The sequence below is a fragment of the Meriones unguiculatus genome, chromosome 18 (genome assembly GCF_030254825.1).
Source record: "Meriones unguiculatus strain TT.TT164.6M chromosome 18, Bangor_MerUng_6.1, whole genome shotgun sequence".
Taxonomy (NCBI): domain Eukaryota; kingdom Metazoa; phylum Chordata; class Mammalia; order Rodentia; family Muridae; genus Meriones; species Meriones unguiculatus.
The window spans coordinates 31,504,812-31,530,971 of record NC_083365.1 but is presented as its reverse complement, the minus strand read 5'-3'; the positions used below and the strand labels follow the sequence as shown (position 1 = coordinate 31,530,971).

The following is a 26,160-nucleotide window of genomic DNA, read 5'->3' as shown; positions in this document are numbered from 1 at the left end:
GATCCTCCCTTGGGGGTGAGGAGGTCAAAGAGCCTGCCATTGAGTAAGAAAGAATGGGGAGTTAGTATGATGTGGAAAGGATAAGAGCTCCACAAGGACCAATAATATCTGGGCACAGGGGTCTTTTCTGAGACTGACACTCCACCAAGGACCATGTATGGATATAACCTAGAACCTCTGCTCGGATGTAGCCCGTGGTAGCTCAGTAACCAATTGGTTTTTCAAATTAAGGGGAACAGGGACTATTTCTGTCAGGAATTTAAGAACTTTTAAAAAAAGATTATGCATTCAGACAAAGTTGGTTTTGTTGTGGGGATACAGAGTGACTTTAATACACACATAAAGAGATAGATGTTAGTACAGCACACAAGTAAGCCATGGTAGGAATCACATGGTCTTAATAGACTCAGAAAAATCCTATGTATTATCTTATAATAAAAGGTTTGAAGAAACTATAACAGAAGAAACATACCCTCACATATTAAACGCTAGATATGACAAAACTATAACTGACAACATACTAAATAGAGCAAGACAGAGATTTTGCTCTAAAATCAGAAATGAAGTCAAGGTGCTCACTCTTTCCATTCTTATTCAATAAAGTACTAAGAAAACCTTAAACATCAAGATGGGAGAGGAGGCATATTGAGAGAAATGAATATGGAAATACGTATATGTATTAAGATGATCTTGCTTCCACAAAAACCTCTGCTTTGTATGCTAACTAAAAATTAATTAATGTTAAAAAAGATTTCTAGAACAGAAAGTTCACACAGATTCAAACATCTACAAAATGAAATACATGAGTACTACCAGAATCTCAGCAAATTAGAATCACAAAGCTCCTTTATCTCACTGATACAGTAGGCTCAACAGACTACAGTTTTGTGCTATGCTATGACACCTGGGTCCCCTCCCTAGGGTAATGGCCACGTGGGAAGATGAAACAGGCAGGTAAGGCTGTCCAGAGGTAAGCAGACATCTCATTCACTCAAATAGGTTGCCTACATCTTTCACATGAGTTGAAGGCCAAGAATGAGGAAAAATGATCCATCTTTAGGTGATAACTGCAATGCTGTCAGTCTATGGGGGCATTTCTTTAGCCAAAACAAATTTAGGGAGACAAAATTCTTCTTTTAATTTGGGCTTTAATACTTGGGCTTACCGTTTTGATTTAAGTATGTCAGGCAATGTTGGGATTATCAAGTGAGTGAGGTCTCTGTAAGCAAGAGCAACAGAATTCTGCAATATGGAAGAAAAAATATCTTTGAAAATGCAAAGATTTTCCAAGCATGCTTAACGAATGCAGTCACGAAAAATGAGACCATGTAGGCAACTGAGCAGGAACATGTTTTAAAACCTTTTACGGGAAGCACAAGCTTTATTTTAATATTTATTTATGTATAGAAAAGTTTTATTAATAAGAGAGATTTGTTTGATACAAAACTAAAGGTATTCTGGTGACACTCGCGAAAGCAAGGGAAGTCAGAGCACACGTGCCGCAGAATGACGCCTTAAGCCAGCCCTCTATCAGGACATCTAACAAGCTGACATTCAATGTGATTGCAGGAAAGAATATTATGATGAGAAAAGTTACCTGTTCAGCTTTAAAGACATTAATATGTAAATGTTGCTGGTCAGGATAGGAGAATAACCAGGCTTTAGATATCAACATTCAGCCACTGGACTTGCACTACAATTTAAGGCCAGGAGATTCAGTTTCCGTTCTTGACTCTCTGTCGAAGAATGCGTAGCCTTGACATCACTACATCCCAGTCAGCATAAGCTCCTTCCAGATGGCGAGTTATCTCAGTTCCTGCCTCATAGCTACGGCGACCATGAAGCAAGCGCCAGTTGTCAAAGGTAATCACATCACCTAGTTAGGAGAATTTTTGTCATGAATAATATGTATCTAATAGATTTACAAAGGTAAGAATTATTATTGACAAGATAGAAAAGGTGCTTTGTTGCAAATAACACAACCCCCATGTTTGCATCTGTTGTACAACATAGTGACCGTGGTTAATAAGAATGAACTGTATTCATTAAAAATGCAGATTACAAGAAAATGCAATATGCGAGATATCACAACTACTCAGTCCACACTAGGAAACAGCATGTTTTCTTTTGCAAACAGAAACTGCACATTTACTTTTTTTTTTACTAGTAGACAATGCATTCTAACTTCCCTCTCCCTCCGCTTTCTCATAATTCTTTCTCATCCCTACCACTGTCTACTCCTGTGACATTCAGTCCCTTTCCTAAATTGTGCTTGACCTTTGATTTTTTGTGACCCCTTTCGTTTTACCAAGGTCATCTTTGTGACTATTGGGTTGAAACTATAACCTGGAACTTGCTAGGGTCATCTGTGGGTATACAACCATAAGCAAAGGCTCCCCATACACACTATCACATTTAAACTTCATGGCTTGATGAGCTTTCATGGACATGACTACATAAAAGGATTTTCTCTGTGTAAAGACTTTATGTTCTATTGAAAACTTAAAAATAATTGGCATTTTGTTCCAAGAGCTTCAATTAACTATAAGGACAGTAAAAATTTTGGCTCATATTCTATATTCTTCATATTTTACATACGCTTTTAAAAATGAAATACTGAAAAGAGAGCATTTCATCTCTTCATATATAAGAAGACTCAAATTGAGGCATTTAACCCAAAGCTACTCTTCCATGAAACAGTGAGGCTTGGATTACAACTCCTATTATTTTTTTTGTGTATATTTTCCCATGGTGCTTCTGTTTTATATGGTGTCGCTCCTAAAATAAATCTGCTTTGGCCACATGCCAAAGGCTTTATGGAGTTATCTAGTTCTATTTATAGGACTTTACTATGTCAAAGAAAATTTCTAAATACAACTCAATTAGGTGTAATGTGTGTGTGTGTGCCTGTAGTACCATTTCCCTAGGAGAATGATGTAGGAATATTGCTGAAGCCTAGCTCAGGAGCTAAAGATGGGGTTTTATGATATGGCAGGAAGGGAAGAGGATGAAGAGAGGGAGAGGCAGTTCAGGGACTGGAGAGCTGGCACAGAAATTAAGATAATCGACCTTTCAGAGGATCCTTTGCAATTTAACCATTCCATAATACATATGCATATTACTCATGTAATTTGGAGTGGAGTTGCAAAGATAATTGTTCAATATCCAGCACTCACATTGTGGCTCACAACTGTCTATAGCTTCACTTCCCTGGGAATCTGATGTCATGTTCTGGACTTTGTTGGCATCATATTTGTGTAGTGCACAGAAATTCATCCAGGCAAAAAACTCAACACGTTAAAAAAGTAAGAATTTAAAAATGAAACAATTTTAAAGAATGTTCAAATTGGCCAAACTAACAGCAAAGAGAAATTATGCCTTTTATTGCAAATAACACGCAAATCTTTGTGTTGAGATGCATTGTTAAGCATGGTGACTATAATCAATAAGGATGGGCTGTAGTCACTAAAAAGGTAGATCTTATGTGGGGTTTTTTTTATGAAAACCGATATATATGTAAAATAATGTACATTATTAATTAACTCAGTTTAACCATTCCATAATACATATGCATATTACTCATGTAATTTGGAGTGGAGTTGCAAAGATAATTTTGTTAAGCAAGCTAGAAGAATTTAAAATAAATGTCTTTTGTAACCTCTATGCTTTTCTCTGTCTTGAGAGAGAAGTAATGCCTTTTTAGGACTTTGGCTATGTTAATGTTGTAATTTCTATACCATTTCTTAGAATCTAGTTTGTGCTCAGAATGCTTTAATATAATACAGCATTTGGTGTAAGGGAAGATGATATTATTTCTTAGATTTGAGGCATGGTGGCTTTCTATTGTTTGTTTGTTTTCTTGTGACAGGGTTTTACCGGGTAGCCATGTAGCCATGTCAGTCCTGGACTTGCTTTGTATACCAGGCTGCCCTCAAACTCACAGCAATGTGCCTGCCTCTGTCTCCCTTGTGCCATTGTGCCATAATGTCTTGTGCCATTGCATCCAGCTCATGGTGGCTTTTGTTAATAAAAATAAAGAAATTCACACAGGTGACAAAAGAAGAGTTAAAAAAAATCTTATTAGGAAGGTGGCTATCGGGACAGAAAAGGTAAAATAGTCTTAGCATTACACAGAAACTTCATCTGGCCTCTCTTTGAAGTATTCTTAGATGAGAAGCTCTTAAATTTCATGTGATAGGATTTCCAAAAGAGCTCTCAAAAAAGACTGTTTTCAAGTCTGGGCAGTCAACAGCCTGGAAGTGGAGGTGTCAGGAGTCTGATACAAATTAATAGTTCGTTGGAGTAATAGTCTGAATGTCATTTTACCACACTCACCTGGATTCATCTTAAAGGTGTACTTGTATTCTTTGCTGTTCATGAGGTCAACAAACTCTTTCAGGGCAGCATAGAAAGGTTGAACTCTTTCAATGGGTACATCGAAGACCGTATCTCTGGTGGCATTGTTGAAATTGATGCGAACCACTTGGCCTTTATCATCCAGCCTGTTTTAAGAGGCAAAAATCAATATCCAAAAGGGTTAATTTCTCTTGGAAGCTATGTCTGAAATGCAGCATACATTAAGACATAAAAATTAAACATGATGGGTTGATGTGGTTTAGATACATGTACACATTATACACACTGTACCTGTTTATAGCAAGCTAAAATCCCAAATAGCATCTTTAAAAAGTAGTATTTGAATTCAGCATCAAATTATAACTAAGATTCTTGAGCTTCTAGGCACAGTGGTACATGCTTCTCAGAGGATGAAGTGTGAGGGTGTCAGGAGTGAACACAACATGAGTCGTATAGAAATATCATATCTCCAAAGGAGAAAATTTCTCATCTCACCATTACCAGGAAGCAACTTAGATTTACTTTTAAATAAAATTTATTCCTGAAACCTGTCTTTTCTATGGATTTCCCCAACCTCTCCAGAAACAGCAGCTTGCTGCAATCTCAGTCAGGGAAGCTGACAATGCAAGTTTCATCCTTAGCAAGTCTGTAGAGCTACAGATTCCCTTTGTCACCAACTCTGCTTTCCCTTGCCTCGAGAGCATGCAATGTCCGTTTTAAACATTCATTATAATTTGGCTGAGAAATTTAAACATCCTACTCTATTAAATCTAAGCTCTAGGAGGGAGGAGTCCTGTGTTTTTCCCAATGATGTATCCCAAACACTAAGCAGTACTTTGGTTCCAATAAATACTTGCTGACTGAAGAGATGAAGTCTATGTATATGTAGGTCAGCCTAGAGTTTTGTTATCTATGAAACAACTTTGTTTTTGTGCTATTTGGCTATCTCTTCTGAAATAATACAGATTGAGTCTAAAGTTTAACCCTTTCTAATTTTAACTGATATATGATTAAACGCATGACATCCTAAAAACACAATGCAAGGCAATTCTCAAATGAAAAGTTAAATCTGTATCATTTTATGCTAAAAGAAAAATAATTAAATACTGTTAAAGAAGCCAGACATGGTGGTTCATGCCTTTAATCCCAGCACTTGGGAGGCAGAGGCAGGCAGATCTCTGAGTTTGAGGGCAGCCTGGTCTATAGAATAAGTTCCAGGAGAGAGAAACCCTGTATCGAAAACCACACACACACACACACACACACACACACACACACACACACACGAATAATTATTTTAAAGAAAAAAATAGGGTGGATAGCTCAATTGGTAAAGTGCTTGCTGCATAAATGTGAGGTTCATTGAGAGATTCTGTCTCAAAGAAGATGAAGAACAATTGAGGAAGATAATCAAGCCTTCACATGAACATTTATATATACACAGCTATACACAGGTACATACATACATACATACATACATAAATACATACATACATATGGGGAGAGAGAAAGAGACAGAGACAGGGTGAGAGAGAAGCTAATTGACATAAAAAATAAAAAAGAAAGTATCCTAATTAAGACAAAGGACCATCACAATCAAGAAAAGTGAGATGTTCTTCATCATGTACTCACACTGAAGTTAAAAAAAAAGGGGGTACCATAAAATAGTCTATGTAGGACATCAGTATGATTTCCACTGACTTAGCACTTTCTGAGGTATGTTTCATTCTCAGTGCATGGGGCTAAAAGGAGACATATTCGGCTCCAGAGATGCACATGGGATCCGGCTACGGTCAAGTAGCACTCTGCAACCTTTGGTTTGGTCATCATGGTGAAAGTCTAATGGACAGGCGTAGACATGACTGAGTAGGGTGTTATCCAGCTGTGCCACAGTTTTTGAAAAACAAGTGCTATCTTTGCTAGCATGAAGTATGATGAAAAACTTGGAGAGATGATGAAAAACTTTCTGAGAAGTATCTTTGAAAGTTAGGCCAAAATAAGATGACAAAGCTAAGAAGGAAAAAGCAGCAACTTCTGCTTGGCAGGATTTAAATTCTGGATCAATCTATTTTCAGTTGTATTCTTTCACTTCCAGCTGCAAAAGTTCTAACAGCTATAATCACATTGGCTATTATGAGGCAGAATGATACTTAAAAATGAACTATGTATGAATTCTTAGTTACTAAAAAAAAATCTGACATTGATTGGGAGCAAATTTTATGTCATTTGGTAACTTTTTTAAATGAAAAAAAAATATTGTTTTTTTTTTCTACTAGCAACTTATTAAACCAAAGCTTTGGACTAAATGACAGCTTTCTGCTGTTTAAACCTTAGGCCAATTGTTTCAACTACAGGGAATTTGTCAGACCACTCACTCTATGATCTTGTGCTTAGATTGCACAGAGAAATCACAGTAATCCACTCCAATGTCTGTAAAATCCACAAAGGTGGAGGACAGAATGTGGAAGGCTTGAGGGTTCTTTTCCTTGAGCTTTCGGCACACATTAAACCCATCTACGATTTCAGTATCACCTCCTGTGACTGTTTGCTTTAGGCAGTGCAGCAGCTGAACCTGTCAGGAGAAAAGAAGAAACAGTTCAAGACAAAGGCACCCACTCACTTTTTAAAAATCAGTATGTTAAATATTCAAAAGATACAAATTAAAAATCAACCAACGTAAAAAAAAATCTGTTCTCTTGTATCAGTATTGAGGGGGTTAGGGATGAAAGGTTGCTTATAATGATGCATTATAGCTCAAGCGTGCTGGCTTTGAAGACGTGGGCGTAAGAATAATGTTCACTGGTAAGGCACAGATCACACCAGCTGAGGACAGGGAGCATAACAGGCTGCCGCAGGTAGGGAAGCCAACAGCAAAAACAGGTTCAAACAGGGTCAAGGATTGTTAATAAGATGGGTTAGATGAACTATAACGAGAATGCAAATAGGTTACTGTGCTGATAGGTCTTAGTTTACTGGACAATAAAAAAGCTTGGCTGCAGCAGGACATTATAATGGGAGGAAGGCTAGGCTGGAAGGGTAATTGGGGTTTTGTCACCAACTCTCTACATTGTTAGAAGAAGGATTCTTGTACTTTCTGTTGTGCATAAGGGTCATTGACTCTGGAGATAACATGGCCTGAACCGAAGAATAATATATCCACCAAGCGGTATTGCAGAGATGCACTGATTTTAAGATGGGCACAGGCCAGGCCGTAGCTCCTTGCACTCCTTGCAACTCTAACGAGACAGTTCAGACTTGAAGACGTAAAGAAATGAAGTAGGGCGGGACTATGGGAGAATGGGCAAACACCAGAAACACTGGAAACAGTAAACCGAATGAGGAAAGTATTAATTTTACTGTTTTAAGGAAAGTATGGTGAATATATTACAATTTGAGAAGCAAAGCAGAAAAGTTAAAAACATTTTTCTTTATGTGTGTGTGTGAATCGAGTTTTTAATTGATTTTCACGTCTCCTTTGGGTAGGTCAGTTTAGGTTGGGTGATTCTGAGTATCTAATGTAGAGCCTGGTTATCTGCTTGAAGGAACCAATGACATTCTTTTGGGAAACTTCACTTTTACTGAGTCTAATACTTTTTAGGCCATTGTTCTTATAGAATGAAAGAAGAAAATGTGACCAAATATTCATACTTGGGTGAATATCAGTGTTAGTGAGAAAAGTATTCATTTAGCTTGTTTTTTTTTTTTTTTTTCCTCATAGATGGTCTAGAATAGTGGCCCCCAAGACGTTCTGCAGTGATGAGCATGTCGTTTGTTGTGTAATACAGTAATCACATGACCACTGTATGCTTGAAATATAGTTATCATAACTAAAGTATTTAATTTAAAATTGTATTCCATTTTCTTTTTTGCACGTATGTATGTGGCTGTGTGCGCGTGTTTTATGTGTGTATGTGTGTGTGTGTTTGCATGCATGTGGGTAAATGTGTGTGTGTGAACATGTGTACATGTGTATAAAGGCCTGAAGCTGGCATGGAGAGTTTCCCTCCATTGTATTACGCTATTTATTGAGGCAGGGGTTCTGAGTTGAACCCAGAGCTCACCAAAAAGGCTAGCTCATAAAGTCAGTTGGTCAGGGGATCTGGGTGTGTTTTATTAGTGCTGCAATTGCAGGGCTGGATGTGGGGATTCATACTGTGGTTCTCACACAGGCCTGGCAGGAGTTTTATCCACTGAGCCACTGGTTTGTTTGTTTTTCATTTTTAAATGATTTTGTACACAACTTGTTCTCAAATGCTAATTGTTTCTTATACATTACTTTTTATAACGGTAATTAAAATTTGATAAACTTATCATTTTGCAGCTGGAGAGACTGAAATGCAGAGATGTCAAAGAACATAATAAAATTCAGTTAACATGTGATAAAGATGGTATTCAGACTTTGGCATGTATGCCGCAAATCCAAAACACAGAAAGCCCCTCTCCTTTCAGCAATCTCCTAGCAATCTTAGAAATACAGTCTTAGTTGTTTATGTATATATGTGTGTAATAAATCAATTTCTATTTCCCAGTGTTGGAAGATAACCCAAACTAACTAGCAATGATCAAATCTTCAAATGGAGGCACATTGTAACCTCGAAAAATATGTGCATACACTGAGCAAGTCATTTTTAGAAAACTTGTCTCAGCAGGTCAGGGAGAGATCAGGCAACATGACGTAGAAATAGCCATAGTTAGGGGCAGGTCTACGAGCTCCAAAAGAGACAACAAGAACACAGGAGAATGTGTTTGTCCTCAGGAGAATGATTTCAGTTAAATTATTTTGGATTTTCTCAAAATGGACCCACGGATTCAAACGTTAGTTTTCAAAAGGCCAGTTCATATCTTTCACATATGACTAGGCCAAATAATATCTCCTTTTGTGTAGTTGTATTTTACACAATCTTATAAAAGGAAATAGGTTGTGGAGTCTGACGTTTTCACCATTAATCCAAAATCTAAATACACTCCTGTCATGTATGAAACCCAATTTTATTTCACATAAATCATCAGAATAAAAAAAAAATTCTTTCTAAATATTTCCTTATGGAAACATGTGACTTTTGGCCCAGAGAAAGAAGTGAATAAAGCCACATCTGTGTGTCATTTAAGATGTGTCTCCTCAGCTTGATCAAGCTGAGCCCTCACTAGGAAACTCATTTTCCAGATCATTTCAAATATACTGAAAAGAACATTTACCTTTTCTGTTTGTTACAGAAAAGATCAAGCTTTGGTATTAAAAAATTCTTTGTAAATTTAAAATGGAAGTTTTACAATAACACAGAAGATATGTTTATCTGCTACAATGAAAACATGTCAGGAATTCATTATGTAAAAACTATGGAAAGCCATTGGCTCCGGATGCCTCTTTTGCTTTGCTGTGCTTCAGGGCTTCTCTAGAACAGATCTATTGTGTCTCAGTTATACAGAAGATGTTTCAGATTTTGATATATAAGGAAGTAAAAAATTCAGTTACTGTCTTTGAAGAGCTTGTAAAATATGACCACGTCTACAAGTAAATCCATAGTATGGAGGTTAGTAATGTGGTTAAACATCTAGGCAAAGATGGAGGTTCAGGTCCAGCTTCCTCATCCATTAGTGATCATCCTAGAAAAGCATTATGCTTCGTGCCCCTGGCCAACACGGCAAGGCATGATTAAGTGTGTCCACCTTAAAGGACTCCTAAGATTGATTGTTAAAGAACCGAAAACTCTGAGAAAGCATACAATACTGAGAAGACGCCGAGCACTCTATTATTATGTTTTAGGGCTATTAGGAAAACCATTTAATCAGTTCTTTTCTTAGAATTTCAGTTTTAACTTAGAAACAAACTTAAATTCAGAAAGAGCAAAATACAACCTACAAGTTCAAGTCCGACTTTTAGTTCTCCGGCTTTATCCTTTAAGTTGTTCTACGTTCAGTGTCTCCACGCACTGGTTAGCTGACAGGATGCGTTGAAGTCTCTGAACCTCATTCAGAACAAGCCTCACTGCACCTCTCCTGCTCCAGCTCCTACCCAAAAAGGTGCTCAGAGGAGTCATTCCTCTGTCATCATTTGGTTCAGAGAAGCCATGTGGCCATTTACAGTCAATATAATAATTTAAAGCCTGGGAAGCCAAATAGTGGACTAGCTTAGCAGTCTTAATTCTGGCAAGAGCAATGGGTAAGAACCAGGCCACAGGGAACACACGTTCCGTTAAGTTAAGATGATGGCCAAAAAGAATTCATTTTGATTTTGGCCCATTCATTCTTAATTAACTCAAGAATTGCCAGACTTTTAAAATCTCCTTCCAAAGATACAGATTTGTATGCTGTTGTTTCGGTTCAGTTCACCTTAGCTAAAATCTGAGGGCTATACGCTCTTTAGTCTCCTGACCATCTGCTTTTTGGTTTAAGAAAATGATTTTGTGAAAATGTATTTGGTTTAGAAAAATGACGATTGGTAAAGATCGGGAGAGAAAGTGTCCAGTCAGGATTCTCCTGGGTAAAACTGCTATGCACGATGCGTCTTTTTTGGCAAGGAGTCTTGTGGGTGGAATAGGAGAGCTTCGAGTAAGGGTGGGGTTCATCTGTTCTTTATGCCGAAACCTCTTTACAACGCGTTCGTCCAGCTTTTCCTGTGAGCAGTCCACTTTCTTCTCCCCTCAGTCTGGGTTAGCCTCACTAATTGCTTAGACAAAACATCACTGAAGAGGCCTCAGGCTGGTTCCTGCTAGGTCCAAAGAACTCATGTGTGCTTTGGCTCGCTCAGCTGAAAATGTTGCCAGTTGCCATGTGAGAAAGCCTAGGCTAGCCTGTTAGAAGATAATAGACGAGGAGGAGCCGAGGCAAACAATCTTAGCGCCATCTGAAGTGAGCTGTTTCCTAGCCAACTTAGCAGCTGACAAGAGCCAGATGACTGAAAACAATAACCGCCTAGCTGAGCGCAGCCCGAATAGTAAAAACACATGTGTGGAGTATCTAGCTCTTTAATAATAGTAATGGCCTCATGTGTGCTGGTCACCATTCTTACTATTGATTGGTCCACATCCCCTGGTAGTATTTTGTTAAGCTCTTAATTTCAAACATGCACTCCCCATCAGCTCAACCATATGTGTGAGCGTGTGATGCATGCATGGGAGTCGTGAAGGTGTGCACACGCCCATGTGTGTGCATGAAGAGGCTGGAGCAGGAAGTCAAGCAAGCAGTCTTTGTCTAATTGTGCTTCTTTCAAACTATTAAAAGTGATGTGTGTGTGTGTGTGTGTGTGTGTGTGTATGTGTGTGTGTGAGCGTGCGTGCGTATAAGCTGCAGCTCAACACTTCCTCAGTTACTCTCCACCTTATTTTAGGGACAAGGTTTCTCGCTGAATGTGAAGCTTATCCATCGGCTGCACTAGCCGGCTCGCTCACACGTCCCAGAGAGCTCCTCTCTGCCTCCCCAGATCTGGGATTACAGGCGTAGTGGCACACCACACCTTTCTACCAGGAGGACAGGCATCTGAGCACAGGTCCTGACGCTTGTGCGGCAGACGCTTTTATCAATCGAACCATCTCCAAAACCCCTAATTTGGCAGGCTCCCAATTCGTTTGCTGATACAAATGATGGATGTGTGACGTGTGACTACACATTGTATTTTCCACGTTTCATTCTCCTTTAACTTTCGTTGAGGTTATACATGAGAGAGAGACATCTCAAGACATATGGCTGTCTTAAAATCGTTCTTGGCCATGCAAAACGCTCCAGTGGTTATTTCCAAGAAGAGACAAGGAACCGATTTTTTTTTTTTTTTTAAAGATGAGCGAAAATGTCCTTTCCCCTGTAAAAAATGAGGAATGTGCAGAAGTTAGGCGTGAGATGTTTGTGAGTTCGGATTGTGTTTCAGAAAGGAAAGGTGTATGTGAGACATAGCCAGCGGTGAGGTAGACAACCTCATTCAGAGTGCTCTTCTTTGGTCTTGCTCGTGGAAAATGTGTTGAAGCTCACCTTACCCCAGGTGGATGGTGGAGGGCTGGGTAGTCAGTGTGGAAACTGAGCTTTCCAGTTGTGTAAGCCACATTGTTGGCATCAATCTTGTCCTGCACTTGCCAAGTATGTCTGCAAAATACAAGAAACACGTGTTTGAAAAGGCTGACAGTAAGCCAGAGGAAACGTGTTACAATGCATTTGCTATGCGAGGGGAAATGGAAACTTTCCATTTTATGAAATAATTAACATAACGACTTAAGAGCTAGAAAAGGGAGTTTAACCTTTCCTTCTCTGAAGTGGCTCTTTAAGAACTGGCATTTCGGCATTTCTCCTGTCAAGGCAAAAAAGAATAACTCACATGCTAGCCTCTCTTACAGGGTTGGTAGAGAGGTGTATATGGGATTATGAGCTGGTTTTTAAAAGCTGAACCCATTTGATTTACTACAAGAAACACATACAATATAAAATGATGATTTTTTTTGGTTTTTTAAATTTTTTTTTAAAATTCTTTACAATTTATTCACTTTGTATCTCCGTTGTATGCCCCTCCCTCATCTTCTTCCACTCACACCCCCCTCCTTCTCCCTCCCCTATATCTCTCCCACAGTCTGCTGATAGGGGAAGTCCTCCTCCCCTCCTGTCTGACCCTAGCCTATCAGGTCTCATCAGGACTGCCTGGATCTGCTTCCTCTGTGCACTTCCAGCAGAGAGAAGTGATCAAAGAGCAGGCAACTGAGTTCGTGTCAGAGACTGCCTCTTTTCCCTCACAAGTTAGTGTCAGTTTTTAAATGATAGCAATAACTCTGAGTATAGCTAGTCTACAAACATTTGGTCATACTTCGCTAAAATCTTATAGTGGTTTGAATGAGAATGTCCCTCATAGGCACAGATACCAGAACACTTGGTCCCCAGTTGGTGGTGCTGTTTTGGGAGGTTTCAGAGGAATGGCTTCATTGAAGGATATATATTACTTTGAGAGCCTAAGGCCTTACTCTGCTAGCAGTTTTTTTCTCTCTCTCTGATCTATGCTTGAAGTAGAAGATGCAAGCTCTCACCTTCATGCTTTTGCCACCATGCCTACTGATGTTGCCACCATGAATTATTGTCCCTCTGTAATTGTAAGCCCAGATAAACCTCTTGTCTCTTAGTTGCTTGGGTCATGGTGTTTTATCACAATAATAGAAATGTAACAGTTTAAAGTTTTTGTTTTTCTTTTTATCTAGTGTATAGTTTCTTCTCCTTCTCTACTCTCCGAGATCCTTGAGGACCACTGATCTGCTTTCTGTCTTTATGTGTTTCCCTATTTTGAACATTCACTACAGATGAGATTGCATATAATTTGTCTTTTTGTTCCTGACCTTTTACACTCTGTGAAATATTTTCAAGATTCATTCATGCTATTAAAGCATGTGTTATCACTTCCCTTCCCTTCATAGCTGATAACATTCCATTGTGTTCTGCTGGGTGACCGAATTCTGCACTGCTTGTACGTTGAGAACTCCGTGTGCTTATCTATTTTTCATTAGTTTGTCCATTTGGGCTGTTTCTACTTTTTGGTTATTACAAGTATCGCTGGTTTGGACCTGTGTGTACATGTACTTACTTGAGCACCTGTTTCTAATTTTTAAAATATATTTATAAGAGTACATGGAAGGTCACATAAGTGTTCTTTGTTATACTGTTTGAGGAATGGCCAACCTATTTTCTATAACAGATGTTATAATCTGTTTTAATTCCAACTAGCAATGTTTAGGATTTTCAAGCTCCTCACACACACACACCTACACTTTATTGTGCCTGATTTTTGAAACATTGTTATTATAGCTTACCCACTTAATGTTGTGTTATTATGGTTTTGATTTGTATTTTCTTGATGACTAATTTCAATGAACACTTCATGATATACTTGCTGGGTATTTATGTGCCTTTGTAGAATTAGCTACACAAATCCCTTGTTTTTAGATTGAGTTATATTTTTTGTTGTTGAATAGTAATAGTTATATGTTATATAATAAATACAATATTATATAATAGCCTAGGATAACAGGCTATTGTCATAAATCTCATTTGTAAAATCTTTCATGTATTCTATGGGCTTTTTTTCATTTTCATTTAACTTTGAAGAAGATTTGTTTTTATTATGTTTATGTCTGCATTCCTGAGTATGAGCACCATAGGTACGCAGTTCCTCCAGGGCCAAAAGAGGCCATTAGGTTCCCTGGTACAGTTACTGAGTAACAGCATAGAACTGGAGCTACAGGTGATTGAGAACCTCTCAATGTGAGTGCTGGGAACTGAATTTGGTCCTTGGCAAGAGCAGCCATTATACTTAACTGCTGAGCCATCTCTCCAGCCCCACATGAATGACTGTCTTTGGATTCTCATGAGTTTTTAATTTTTGTGAAACCCAACTTATCCAACTTTTCTTTGTTAGCCATACTTGGGTATAATAGCTACAAACCCATTACTCAAGCCGTGATCATTCAAATTTACCTGTGTGTTCTCTTCTAACACGGATTATATCGATTTATAGATTAATTTTTTGATTTGCAGCTTACTTTTTAGCTCTTGATCTGTTTCAGTTAATATTTTGTATAGGGTCCGAGTTAAAGACCTAACTTCATTTACTTGCCAATGCATGCTCAGTTGTTCCAGCACCATTCACTGAAGACAAAGTTAATTCATACTTGAATGTCCTTAATATCTCTGCTTAGAGTCACTTGGCCATGAAGAATAATTTTATTTATGGACTCAACAATTTCTCTGCTTTTTTTGTCTACCCTTATGCCAGTAACACCTCACAGGGATGATTACAAATTAGTTTTATCTACTTGTAGCTCCTTTGAGATTTCATATAAAGTTTTTTTTCCATTTATAAAAAAAGAAGGGTAATTTTGGTGAAGATTTCATTGACTTTGAAGACTGGGTGAGGTAGAATTAAAATCTTACTGATATTACATATTTTAAGATGAACACAAAACATTCTTTTATTAATTTAAAACAATATATTTCTGGGATGTTTCATATTTTAGTTGTGTGATTTTTACCTCCTTGTTGCATTTTATTAGATATTTTATTCATCTCTTTTCTATCCGTTTTTTTAGAGTTCATTGTATTCATTCATTTTAATGAATATAAAGATAATATAAATATAAACTCATACATCTTCCTGTACCATAGCTGCCCAACATTACTAATCCTGTGAGAGATTTTCTTTAATTTTTTTTACAGAGACTTCACAATAGAGGAACATCAAATGGCAGGGAAACACTTAATTTTTAAATAGTAATTACCATTTACACACTTTGTATCCCAGCTGTAGCCCCTTCTCTTATTCCCTCCCAATCCTACCCTCCCTCTCTCATTTCTTTCCATGCCCTTCTCCAAATCCGCTGATTGGGGAGGGCCTCGTCGCCTTCCATCTGACCCTACCCTATCAAGTCTCATCAGGACTGACTGCATTGTCTTCCTCTATGGCCTGGTAAGGTTGCTCCCCCATTAAGGGGAGGTGATCAAGGAACCAGCCACTGAGTGCATATCAGAGATAGTCCCTGTTCCCCTTACTAGGAACCCATTTGGACACTGAGCTGCCATAGGCTATATCTGTGCTGGGGTTCTAGGTTATCTCCATGCATGGTCCTTGGTTGGAGTATCAGTCTCAGAAAAGACCCCTGGGCCCAGATTTCTTGGTTCTGTTGCTCTCTTTGTGAAGCCCCTATCCCCTCCAGGTCTTTCTATTTCCCCCTTTTTCATAAGATTCCCTGCACTCTGCCCCAAGTTTGGCTATGAGTCTCATCATCTGCTTTGATACCCTGCTGGGTAGTCTTCCAGAGGCCCTCTGTGGTAGGCTCCTGTCGTTTCCTGTTTTCTCCCTCTTCCTATGTCCATCCAGTTTGCCTTTCTGAGTGAGGATTGATCATCTTACCCAGGGTCCTCCTTCTTGTTCAGTTTCTTTAGGTGTACAGATTTTAGTGTGTTTATCCTATATTATATGTTTAATATCCACTTATAAGTGAGCATATACCATGTGTGTCTTTCTGCTTCTGGGATACCTCACTCAGCATAATCTTTTCTAGATCTCACCATTTGCCTGCAAATTTCATGATTTCTTTGTTTTTAATGGTTGAGTAGTATTCCACTGTGTAAATGTACCACAATTTCTGTGTCCATTCCTCCATTGATGGACATCTGGGTTATTTCCAGCTTCTGGCTATTATGAATAAATCTGCTATGAACATGGTTGAACAAATGTCCTTGTTGTGCACTTGAGCATCTTTTAGATATATGCCTAGGAGTGGTATAGTTGGATCCTGAGTTAGCACTATTTCTAATTTTCTGAGGAAGTGCTAGATTGATTTCCAAAGTGGTTGTAGAAGTTTACGTTCCCAACAGCAATGAAGGAGGGTTACCCTTTCTCCACATCCTCTCCAGAGTGTGTTGTCACTTGAGTATTTTTATTTTAGCCATTCTGATGGGCGTAAGTTAAAATCTATTCTATTCTATCCTACATTCAATTTTCTTAATTTACTTTTCAGATTTCTCATTGTTGCTCTGTGTAGACACAATTAAGTTTTACTTGTTCATCTTGTGTCCTGCATCTTTGCTTATCTGAATTAGTTGTGGTAGGAGTTTTTATCAACTTCCTTTCCTTTTCCTTTCTTTCTTCTCATTCTTTTCTTCTTTTTATCCTTTCTTCCTCCTACCAATCTACTTGTCTATCTATCTATCTATCTATCTATCTATCTATCTTCTATCTTTCTATCTATCTATCTATCTATCTATCTATCTATCTATCTATCTATCTATCTTTCTATCTATCTAATCAATCAATATGTATCCATCATCTATTTACCTAATTACCTATCATTTATCTATCTATTCTACATGTCCTTATCTTTGATTTATCTATAATCTACCTCCCTATCTTCTATCATCTCTAAGTCTGCATATATGTTATGTGTGTTATATATCTGTCATTTATTTCTATCTATTCATATCCTATTTATCTCAAACCACCAGAACTATATTTAATAGTAGTGGCAAAAGCTAACATCCTTGGTCTATTCCTGTTTCAAATGGAACATGATCAACTTTTATTACATTATTGGAATTACTACTTAGGTCATGAAATAAAACTTGAAGCTATTACACATAGCCTGTCCCAGTCACAATCATTTTCGGCCTTTCCAAAGTAACCAAAACTGTGATTTCAACAGTTACATTTTTTTTTTTTTTGCATTTCATTATAGTTTTATCACCTAAACATACATCCATCAACACTGTGTTTAACTTTGCTCAAAAAATTTATATTTTTTTATACCTTAAATATTTGTCCCTTTTGACATGCGAGTCACTTGTGTATATGCACACATGTTAAAATACATGTGGGTGCACATATTGAGCAAGCTCATGTATACATGTGTAGAAGACTTTGAGTTTTCCTTTATCACTTTCCATGATATTCATTGTGGAAGGGCATCTCAGTTGAACACATAGCTCAATGGCTAGTCTGTTCAGCCAGCTTGCTCACGGGAATCCCTATTTCCACCTTCTGAGCACAAGAATTTCAGACAGGCCGATAGGCCCACCTAACATGTATGTGGGTGCTGGGATCTGAACTCTCATTCTTGCGCTTACATAGCAAATGCTCTATCTGCAGAGTCATCATTCTTGTTCCTCTTTTTATCCTCTTAATCTACAGGTTTTCTCTTCAACCTGTTCTCTCAAGTTGGGGTTTCAGTAACTACTAAAGTCCAAGTTTGGACTTTAATTGCACACTTGAAGTAAATTCACTCTGCTATTCAACACATTCCCCTGTTTTCTGTACCACTGAAAAATTAACAGCTAAATGCTGAGGCTTGGGGTCTAAGGCAAAGGCATGGGTTGATGTGGAAAATGCATGGCAAGACCCACAGTATCTGGGTTTCCTTTGGGGTACAGCCTTGTCTGCATAGACCATTAGAGGACATTCACTGTTAGTGTAGGAAGGCAGTGGCAGATGGCAGTGAAATGGGTGAGGGGGTCCTTATTCCAGAATACTTGATTTTAAGAGGTCAACAGTATGGTATGGGATCAAGCAATCATTAATTTTAGAACATAACTCAGCAAGTCTCCATTCCACAACACATCTTCTTTTTGAAGAACAGTTTTCATATTGAACAACGCATCACCTGCATCAACACAAGGAAGAAGGCTGCACAGGAGAAGAATGACTGACTTCGGAAAGCTGAGCTATAGTGTTGAAACCGAGCTTTAAATTTATGAGTTCAGACTTCTAGAGCATCTGTTCTCTTAAATTTTTTTTTTTTTTTTTTTTTTAAGTTTAATCTCATACGAAAAGAGCAACAAAATACTAAGAGGTTTGTTAGGAAGAAAGCAGCACAAGCAGTAAGATAACAGAGTACTGACATTACCCTCTAGGTGGGTGTGGCTTCACAAAGATGGAAAGCATTTTGTTTTCCTATGTTTTCAAAAAGCTTTATTTTAGCTGGGTGTGGTGGCACATGTCTTTAATCCCAGGACTTCAAAACCAAAATCTATGAGTTCGAGGCCAGCTTGGCCTACAGAGTGTGACCATTTCTCAAAAACAAAATGCATATTTATTATCTCTGTGCATGTGTGTGTGGGTGCATGTGTGTGCAGAGACCTGCAGAGGTTAGCAGTGGCCGTCAGATGCTCCTGAGTTGGAGTTACATGTACTTGTGAGTGATAGGTGATAGATCCTGGGAAATGAACACTGGTCCTTTGGAAGAGGAGCAAGAGCTGTTCATCACTGAGCCATCTCCCCAGAACCACATTTTTCTACTTTATATTATTTTCTACTTATATTCACTTCTAATGAGTCCAGTAGTTTTTAATGAAATGGTTCAATAGGTGGAGAATACGTCTATCAGAAATAGAAACTCAAATATGTAATGGTATACTTCAGAAAGAAAAAATCCTTATGTGAAGACTAAACTAGAAGCAACGAGAAATCAAATATACACAACAGATAATGTGCTTAGGTGGCTAGTAGAGAAAAATAAGGTGAATTTAAAAATTAAGTAAAGACGGATAGAGGGATAACTCCACAGTGGTTAAGAGGACTTTTTGCTCTTGCAGAGGACCTGAGTTTAGCTTCCAACACCCATATCTGCTGGCTAACAATTCCTGTTCAAAATCGGGTGCACTTATTAGGCTCCCAAGGTCATGGAGATAAGCAGATGCATACACATGTGCAGGCACACCCACCCCTCCCCCACCCCCCATTAGTAAATAAATAAAATTCATCGAAGAAAGAACGATGTGAGGTGAGAGAGGGTAGTAGGAGGGCATGTGAATGCATGTGTGATGAAGAGTCCCATGAGGAGAAACTCAAGACAAAGGAACAGAAAAAACTGAAAAACTTCAAGAAAAGCAAAACAAAACAAAACAAAAATCCTTGATATTTAAAAGGAAAACGTGTAACTGCTCATTGAAGAACTGACCCCAGACTAACCCACACCAAAACATGGCACGCAAAATGACCAGACTTCAAGAAGAAAAAAAGTCACCCATCCAGGTAGAGATATTACATTCCTCCTAAGGAAAAAAAAATCTGATTACCAATAAAAGTCTCCTGACTTGTTAAACATGATGTGAACCAAGAATTCTTTATTTAGCCAGGCCAATTTTCAAGTAGAAGGAAAAGCCTTAAGCTGCTGTCAACATTCAAGAATTCAGAGAATATTGTTCCCTTGGGTCTTTCCTGAGAAATTTACAAGAGGCTGGGTTTCAGACAGGCAAAATAAATACAGGACTTGGGCTAAGCAACAAATTTATATTTACTCAAACCAACGACGGCAGATTAAAAAAAAAAGATAAAAACAAACAAACAAACCCAGAAAATTGAGAGAGTGAGAAGTAATGCCAAGGAAAGCACACGGACAGGGTGGGGAGAGGGTTGACAAGCCTGAACCAAGAAAGTAAGGAAGCAAGCAAACGATATGGTCCCCAAAGGTCGCCCTTGGTTAATACGCGTGGTTGCAGTCTGAGGTAGTTGCCGTGATCTAGTTTTTTGACCCAGACCTTGTTTAAGAGTATTAGCATGATAATTCATTTAGCTGGGGATTTATTTTATGCGGATTTTTCTATGCATGTGTTATATCAGACCAAGAGTAACGGAGAATAGATGGTGTTTATCATGAGCTAAGGATGAAAGGAATGGGAGAGGCATTGGTTTAAATTGCAAAACTACTGAGAGATGGCTCAGCAGTTAGAGCACTGGCTGTTCTTGCAGAGGACCAGGTTTAGTTCTTAGCACTCACATGGTTTTAATAACTGTCTATAACTCCACTTCCAGAGGATCTGATGCCTTCTTCTGGCCTTTAGGCATACATATGATGTCTACATGTACACACAGGCAAAACGGTATACACACAAATCTAAATAAATCTAAAAACAAAGTTTAAGCTTTCAATTATAGCAGATTTACAGTATTTTCACTACAGTTGATCATGTGTTGTGTATAAGCAATTTGCTGAGGCATAGATTATCAAGTGTATCTAGCTGGCACACACATACAACCCCACCACAAACTGTAAGGTGGTGAATATGTAAATTAGGTTTTTGTATTAACCATTTCATAGTGTGTACATGTATCATAACATTACATTGTCTACGCTAAATTTATACATTTAAAAATCATGTTGCAATAAAGTTGAAAAAAATTCATAAAAGATTTAAAGAAATTGTTTAATGAAGATAAATAGTAATAGATAGTTCCTTACCACCTGCAAATGTTTATAGCTTTGCAAACAGGATTGACAAAAAAATTGCTCCAAAGGAATTTCTAAAGGCCTTCATTATCAAAGACTAAGAATTCAAAAGACAGCAAAACAAAACTTCTGAAAACTTTAGTGCAAATATAGTATGTGTGAGTGTATGTGTGTGTGTTAGGTGTGTCAGGCATCATCCTCAATTATTTTCCATCTATTATATTGGAAAAGGTCTTCCATTAAGTCTCAAGCTCAAAGATTCACATGGACTGACTAGTTAGTAAGCTTAGGGCATCCGTCCAATACTAGGATTACAGGTGCACACTTTGATAGTTGTTTTTTTATGTGGGCTCTGGGGATCTGAACTCAGGTCTTCATGTGTGTACAGCAACAACTTCATCAACTGAGCCATCTCCCTAGAATCCAGATTTGAGAGCTAAAAATCCCAGCATTACAAGCCATAAAGGAAATAACTCAATCCAAACTGCGATGGTGGAATGTTGCAAAGAAAAAAGGGTGGGTTGTTGAGTCAAGTGACCCTGTGTTTACCTCAGATTTTTACCTGTAAAATGCGGGATGTTAATTATTATCAGATTTGTGAGGATTCAAAACACTGATTGCAGAGACTGGGTTTAATATCTAAACCGTAAAAGATGCTTACGAAAATAATTTCTCTTGTCTCAGTAACAGCAGCTCATCTTGGCAGCACAGAATGTAACTGCCACGGGCATCGGAGGACTTGTCAAGTGGCTGCCTAAACAGGCCATCTCACTCATTTTCTCAAATGTTTTTTAGGTAGCATGAGGCACAGCAGTTATTTTTTTTCTTCCGTTCATGAGATGACCTCATAGTCAAGCGGTTTGGCTGGCAGCAGTGCTAATTACTGTGAAACTTAATACCACAGAAGGAACCCCAGTGACTGGCTCTTGGCAGATAACATGCACTGGAGGTCACAATGGCTGAAGGAGCAGAACTCTATGTCACCCTGCGGGAGAAACCCTAGTCCCTACTAGAATACTCGTTTCCAAGGCTTTCTTCCTACTCAAACGCTATATTTAAAACAACCCATTATGAAGTTCCACTGGTTCAGTCTTTTAAAAGTGGGATAAGATTACAACCCAAATTCAAAACTCAGACAAGTTTTCTTTGTTTTCCTCTCAAGTCTGAATCACTTCTAGGTTGGTTTCCATACCCCACAAACCATTTTTATTCAAGACAGGCTGCATTGTTCCACTCTCCCGAGCCCCAAGTGTTTCTCGGCCAGAGTTCAACAAAATGGGTTAGCTTGTTTTTTTCTTTCCCAGTTTCATCCCCATACTTCAAAAATAGTGTCTGGTAGCACGCGTGTCAAACAAGTAGCTCCGAAGTCAGATTTGGAGGCGGTGCTAACGGTGGGAATGATTTCTAAAGGGATGGATGCCAGGGGCTGTGACTATTTCACCCACGCATCCACAATCTCTAACACAACCTAGCATGTGACTTGTTGCTGGGCTGGTTTACAGATGGCTATCGTAGGCCCAGCTCAAGTCCAATGGATGCTGGGAAGGCTGGTCAGGTGTAGTCCCCAGACACCATTTCAGCATGAGCCGCTCTGGCTGATGTACTTGACAGACAGCCCACTAGAAACATCTATTTTTTTCTGTTTGATTTTATTCATCTGATGCAGTCTGCACGCAAGGCCCTCATGCAGATGTGAAACTGGGCAGTACTAGCAGTTTATTCTCATTCCAGCAAACTTTCATCCTAGGATCTCAGAAGGCACGGTGGGGATTAAAACACTCCAGAAAAGTGAGGCCAACCCTCAGCCGAGGAGAAACAGAGATATGAGAAATCGTAAGACAGTTGGGCTTCGTACTTTCAAGTAGCACAGAGCAAATCTGTGATTAAACTCTCGTTTGTTCTGGAGCAACTCTTCAGGAACTAATTTAATATGGATGCCCTACAGTTTTCAGGACTTAATTTGTTTCCGAAGTCTTTGGAAAAAGTATTTCAAAGTATTTATTTATAGTTTTGACTATGACTGGGCCCTTTTAAGTGTTATTTGACAATAAGATTGCATTTGATAAACATTAAGATCCTGTTTATTTTCTTTTACCACTTTTTTCTCTGTACCACGTCTTAATTTTATTCCTGAACTTAATTTCAGAATTCTTTCATTTTCAGTTCATTACACAAACAGCCTAGTCCTTCCTACATGTGCCTGCGTAATACTCTTACCCCAGTGAATAAAACAGCTTTAGAGAAACAAAAACCTATATATATATACATATATATATATATATATTTATATATATATATAAATTTGTAATTGTGGTCTCAGTCTAGAAAGAGAGAAGTTTAGGTAGATATGGTTGCAAGCCTTTGACTCTTCTGCTAGACTTTCTGATGAAGAGTTACTATGAGTCCCTTCCTCAAGGTTAATTTTTGAAATAAAGACAAACAGTTGTCAATAATGCTAAGAAAGGTTTTATAGTTTTGGCTTGATGGAAATCTTTAGGATTGAAAACTCACTCAACAGGAACTTGTGTGTCAGACATCGAGTTGTTGCTGATGATATGAATCAGATCAGGTCACCACTTTGACTAACAAGGTGTTCAATATGAACAGGACAGTGATATCTACATATTTGTTTCAATGACTGCAGAATGGTGACCAGTTAATTGCTCAAATGAGAACACTTTCCTCCTAATTCTCCTCCTTTCTCACTTTGTGACACCCAAATGCACTTATGTAAATGATGAGACCTTGGGATATAGCCGGCTAGTTTATGTAGTCACACAATTGTTAAGGAATTTGAAAGGCAAAGAGGATGGACATCAGAAGAAGGAGAAAACAGGGAACAAGTCAGGAGCCTGCTACAGAGGGCCTCTGAAAGGCTCTGCCCTGCAGACTATCAAAGTAGATGCTGAACTTATGGCCAAACTTTTGGCAGAGTGCAGGGAATCTTATGAAAGAATTCAGCAATAGTAGTATCTGGAGAGGACAGGAGCTCTACAAGGAGAGCAATAGAACCAAAAAATCTGAGCACAGGTGTCTTTCCTGAGACTCATACTCCAATCAAGTACCATGCATGGAGATAACCTAGAACCCCTGCACAGATGTAGCCCATGGTAGTTCAGTGTCCAGGTGGGTTCCATAGTAATGGGAACAGGGACTCTCTGACAGGAACTGATTGGCCTGCTCTTTGATCACCTCCCCGTGAGGAGAGAGCAGCCTTACCAGGCCACAGAGGAAGACAATGCAACCACTCCTGATGAGACCTAATAGACTAGGATCAGGAGGAAAGAAAAGAAGACCCCCTCTATCAGTGGACTTGGGGAGGGGCATGCGTGGGGAAGAGGGAGAAAAAGAAGGTTTGGGAGGGGAGGAGAGAGGGAGGCAGGAGGGATACAAAGTGAATAATGTATAATTAATAAAAACATAAAAATAAATAATAAAAAAGAAAAGGAATTTGAGGGTTTGATTTTGTCCTTATATGAGATCATTCAGATTTCTCAATATTGTCTTAAATCTGTAGTTTTAAACACTGCACAAGCTAGCAAATAATCAGTAGGTATAGCTTACAACTGTGTTCATTCTCTTTTATACTGAACTTGTTATAACTAAAATAAGATTACTGAAGAAAAAAGTAGAAATAATTTTATGTTATAAACTAATGGAGGAGAGGAGAATTTACATCCTCTCCATTGGCCACTGAGAATACAAAATTTGTTCATTTGTGTGAGAAGTAAAAATAGGTTATTTTTTTGTCATAATGCCTGGACTTGGGAAGAAAGTACGGGTACTAATATTACACAGCACTTGGCTGAGGTAGATTCCCTCCCAGCAGCTGAAAGAGGCTTCCAGATGAAGGATAGTGCACCAGGAATGATTGTTGGACGGGAGTATGAAAAAGCTTAGTTGACTAAGTTAGAAAGACCAAGAAAAGAAAAATCAACCAAACAAAACCAAAACCAACCAACCAACCAACCAACCAAAAAAAAAAAAAAAAAAAAAACAACATTAAAACAAACAAAGCCAAAAACAAAAGCCAGTTCTAAACAAAGTTGCTATGAGTTGTCTGTCAAGAGAGTAAATGACAGGGATGGAAAAGCAAGCACTCTTTTCCTGCGATAAGAGGGTTTAGATAGACGAGAGTAAACAATTCTGAACAAACAACTGAGGAAGGAACTAATAGACTAGGATCAGGAGGAAAGAAAAGAAGACCCCCTCTATCAGTGGACTTGGGGAGGGGCATGCGTGGGGAAGAGGGAGAAAAAGAAGGTTTGGGAGGGGAGGAGAGAGGGAAGCAGGAGGGATACAAAGTGAATAATGTATAATTAATAAAAACATAAAAATAAATAATAAAAAAGAAAAGGAATTTGAGGGTTTGATTTTGTCCTTATATGAGATCATTCAGATTTCTCAATATTGTCTTAAATCTGTAGTTTTAAACACTGCACAAGCTAGCAAATAATCAGTAGGTATAGCTTACAACTGTGTTCATTCTCTTTTATACTGAACTTGTTATAACTAAAATAAGATTACTGAAGAAAAAAGTAGAAATAATTTTATGTTATTATGTTATAATTTTTTTATGTTATTATGTTATTATAATTTTATGTTATCTACCATTGTCTCTCACATGCTGTGTGCAGTATAGGCGCTAATCTGGTTCTAAAACCAGAATCTTGATTTCCCAACATTTTCAGCAGTCTGGAGCGCCAAATGACAGTGGTAATGAGATACAGATGTCTCGGTTCTACTAGTCCATGACAGGCATGAGGTGGAATGGTGTGTGTCTGAGTTGGATTAGCATAAGGTTGAAGAAGGGATGCCACAGAACATAGCACGGTTAATTAAATAGGTATTTATGATGTCACACACACTTACATATGTCAGCATAAATAAAATTATTCATATTTGTGTGTCTGAGTGTGGGTTTGTGCACATGAGTAGAGGTGCCTGTAGAGCCCATAGTGGCTGTTGAATCTCCTGGAGCTGGAATTACAGACAGTTGTGAACAGCCCATCAACATAGGTGGCAGGAAACATATTCTGGTCGTGTTCAAGGACAGTATAAGTTTTTAACTGTTGAGCTAGCTTTTTCAGAGGCCATCTTAGTTAGATACTATGCCATTTTGATT

General features: G+C 38.3%; 1 protein-coding gene across 2 annotated transcripts in view; it reads right to left on the bottom strand.

Annotated features, from left to right (window-relative positions):
* Positions 1 to 1,349: 1,349 nt before the first annotated feature.
* Bbox1 (gamma-butyrobetaine hydroxylase 1) overlaps positions 1,350 to 26,160 on the bottom strand; it is a 60,241-nt gene continuing 35,430 nt past the window's right edge. For both annotated transcript variants that reach the window (XM_060372240.1, XM_060372239.1), the window contains 4 exons: positions 12,324 to 12,429; positions 6,732 to 6,928; positions 4,336 to 4,502; positions 1,350 to 1,876 (listed from right to left, as the gene is read on the bottom strand). In XM_060372240.1, coding sequence (XP_060228223.1) covers positions 1,716 to 1,876; positions 4,336 to 4,502; positions 6,732 to 6,928; positions 12,324 to 12,429 — 631 coding nt within the window. In that variant the 3' untranslated portion in view covers positions 1,350 to 1,715. The remainder of the gene's footprint in view (positions 1,877 to 4,335; positions 4,503 to 6,731; positions 6,929 to 12,323; positions 12,430 to 26,160) is intronic.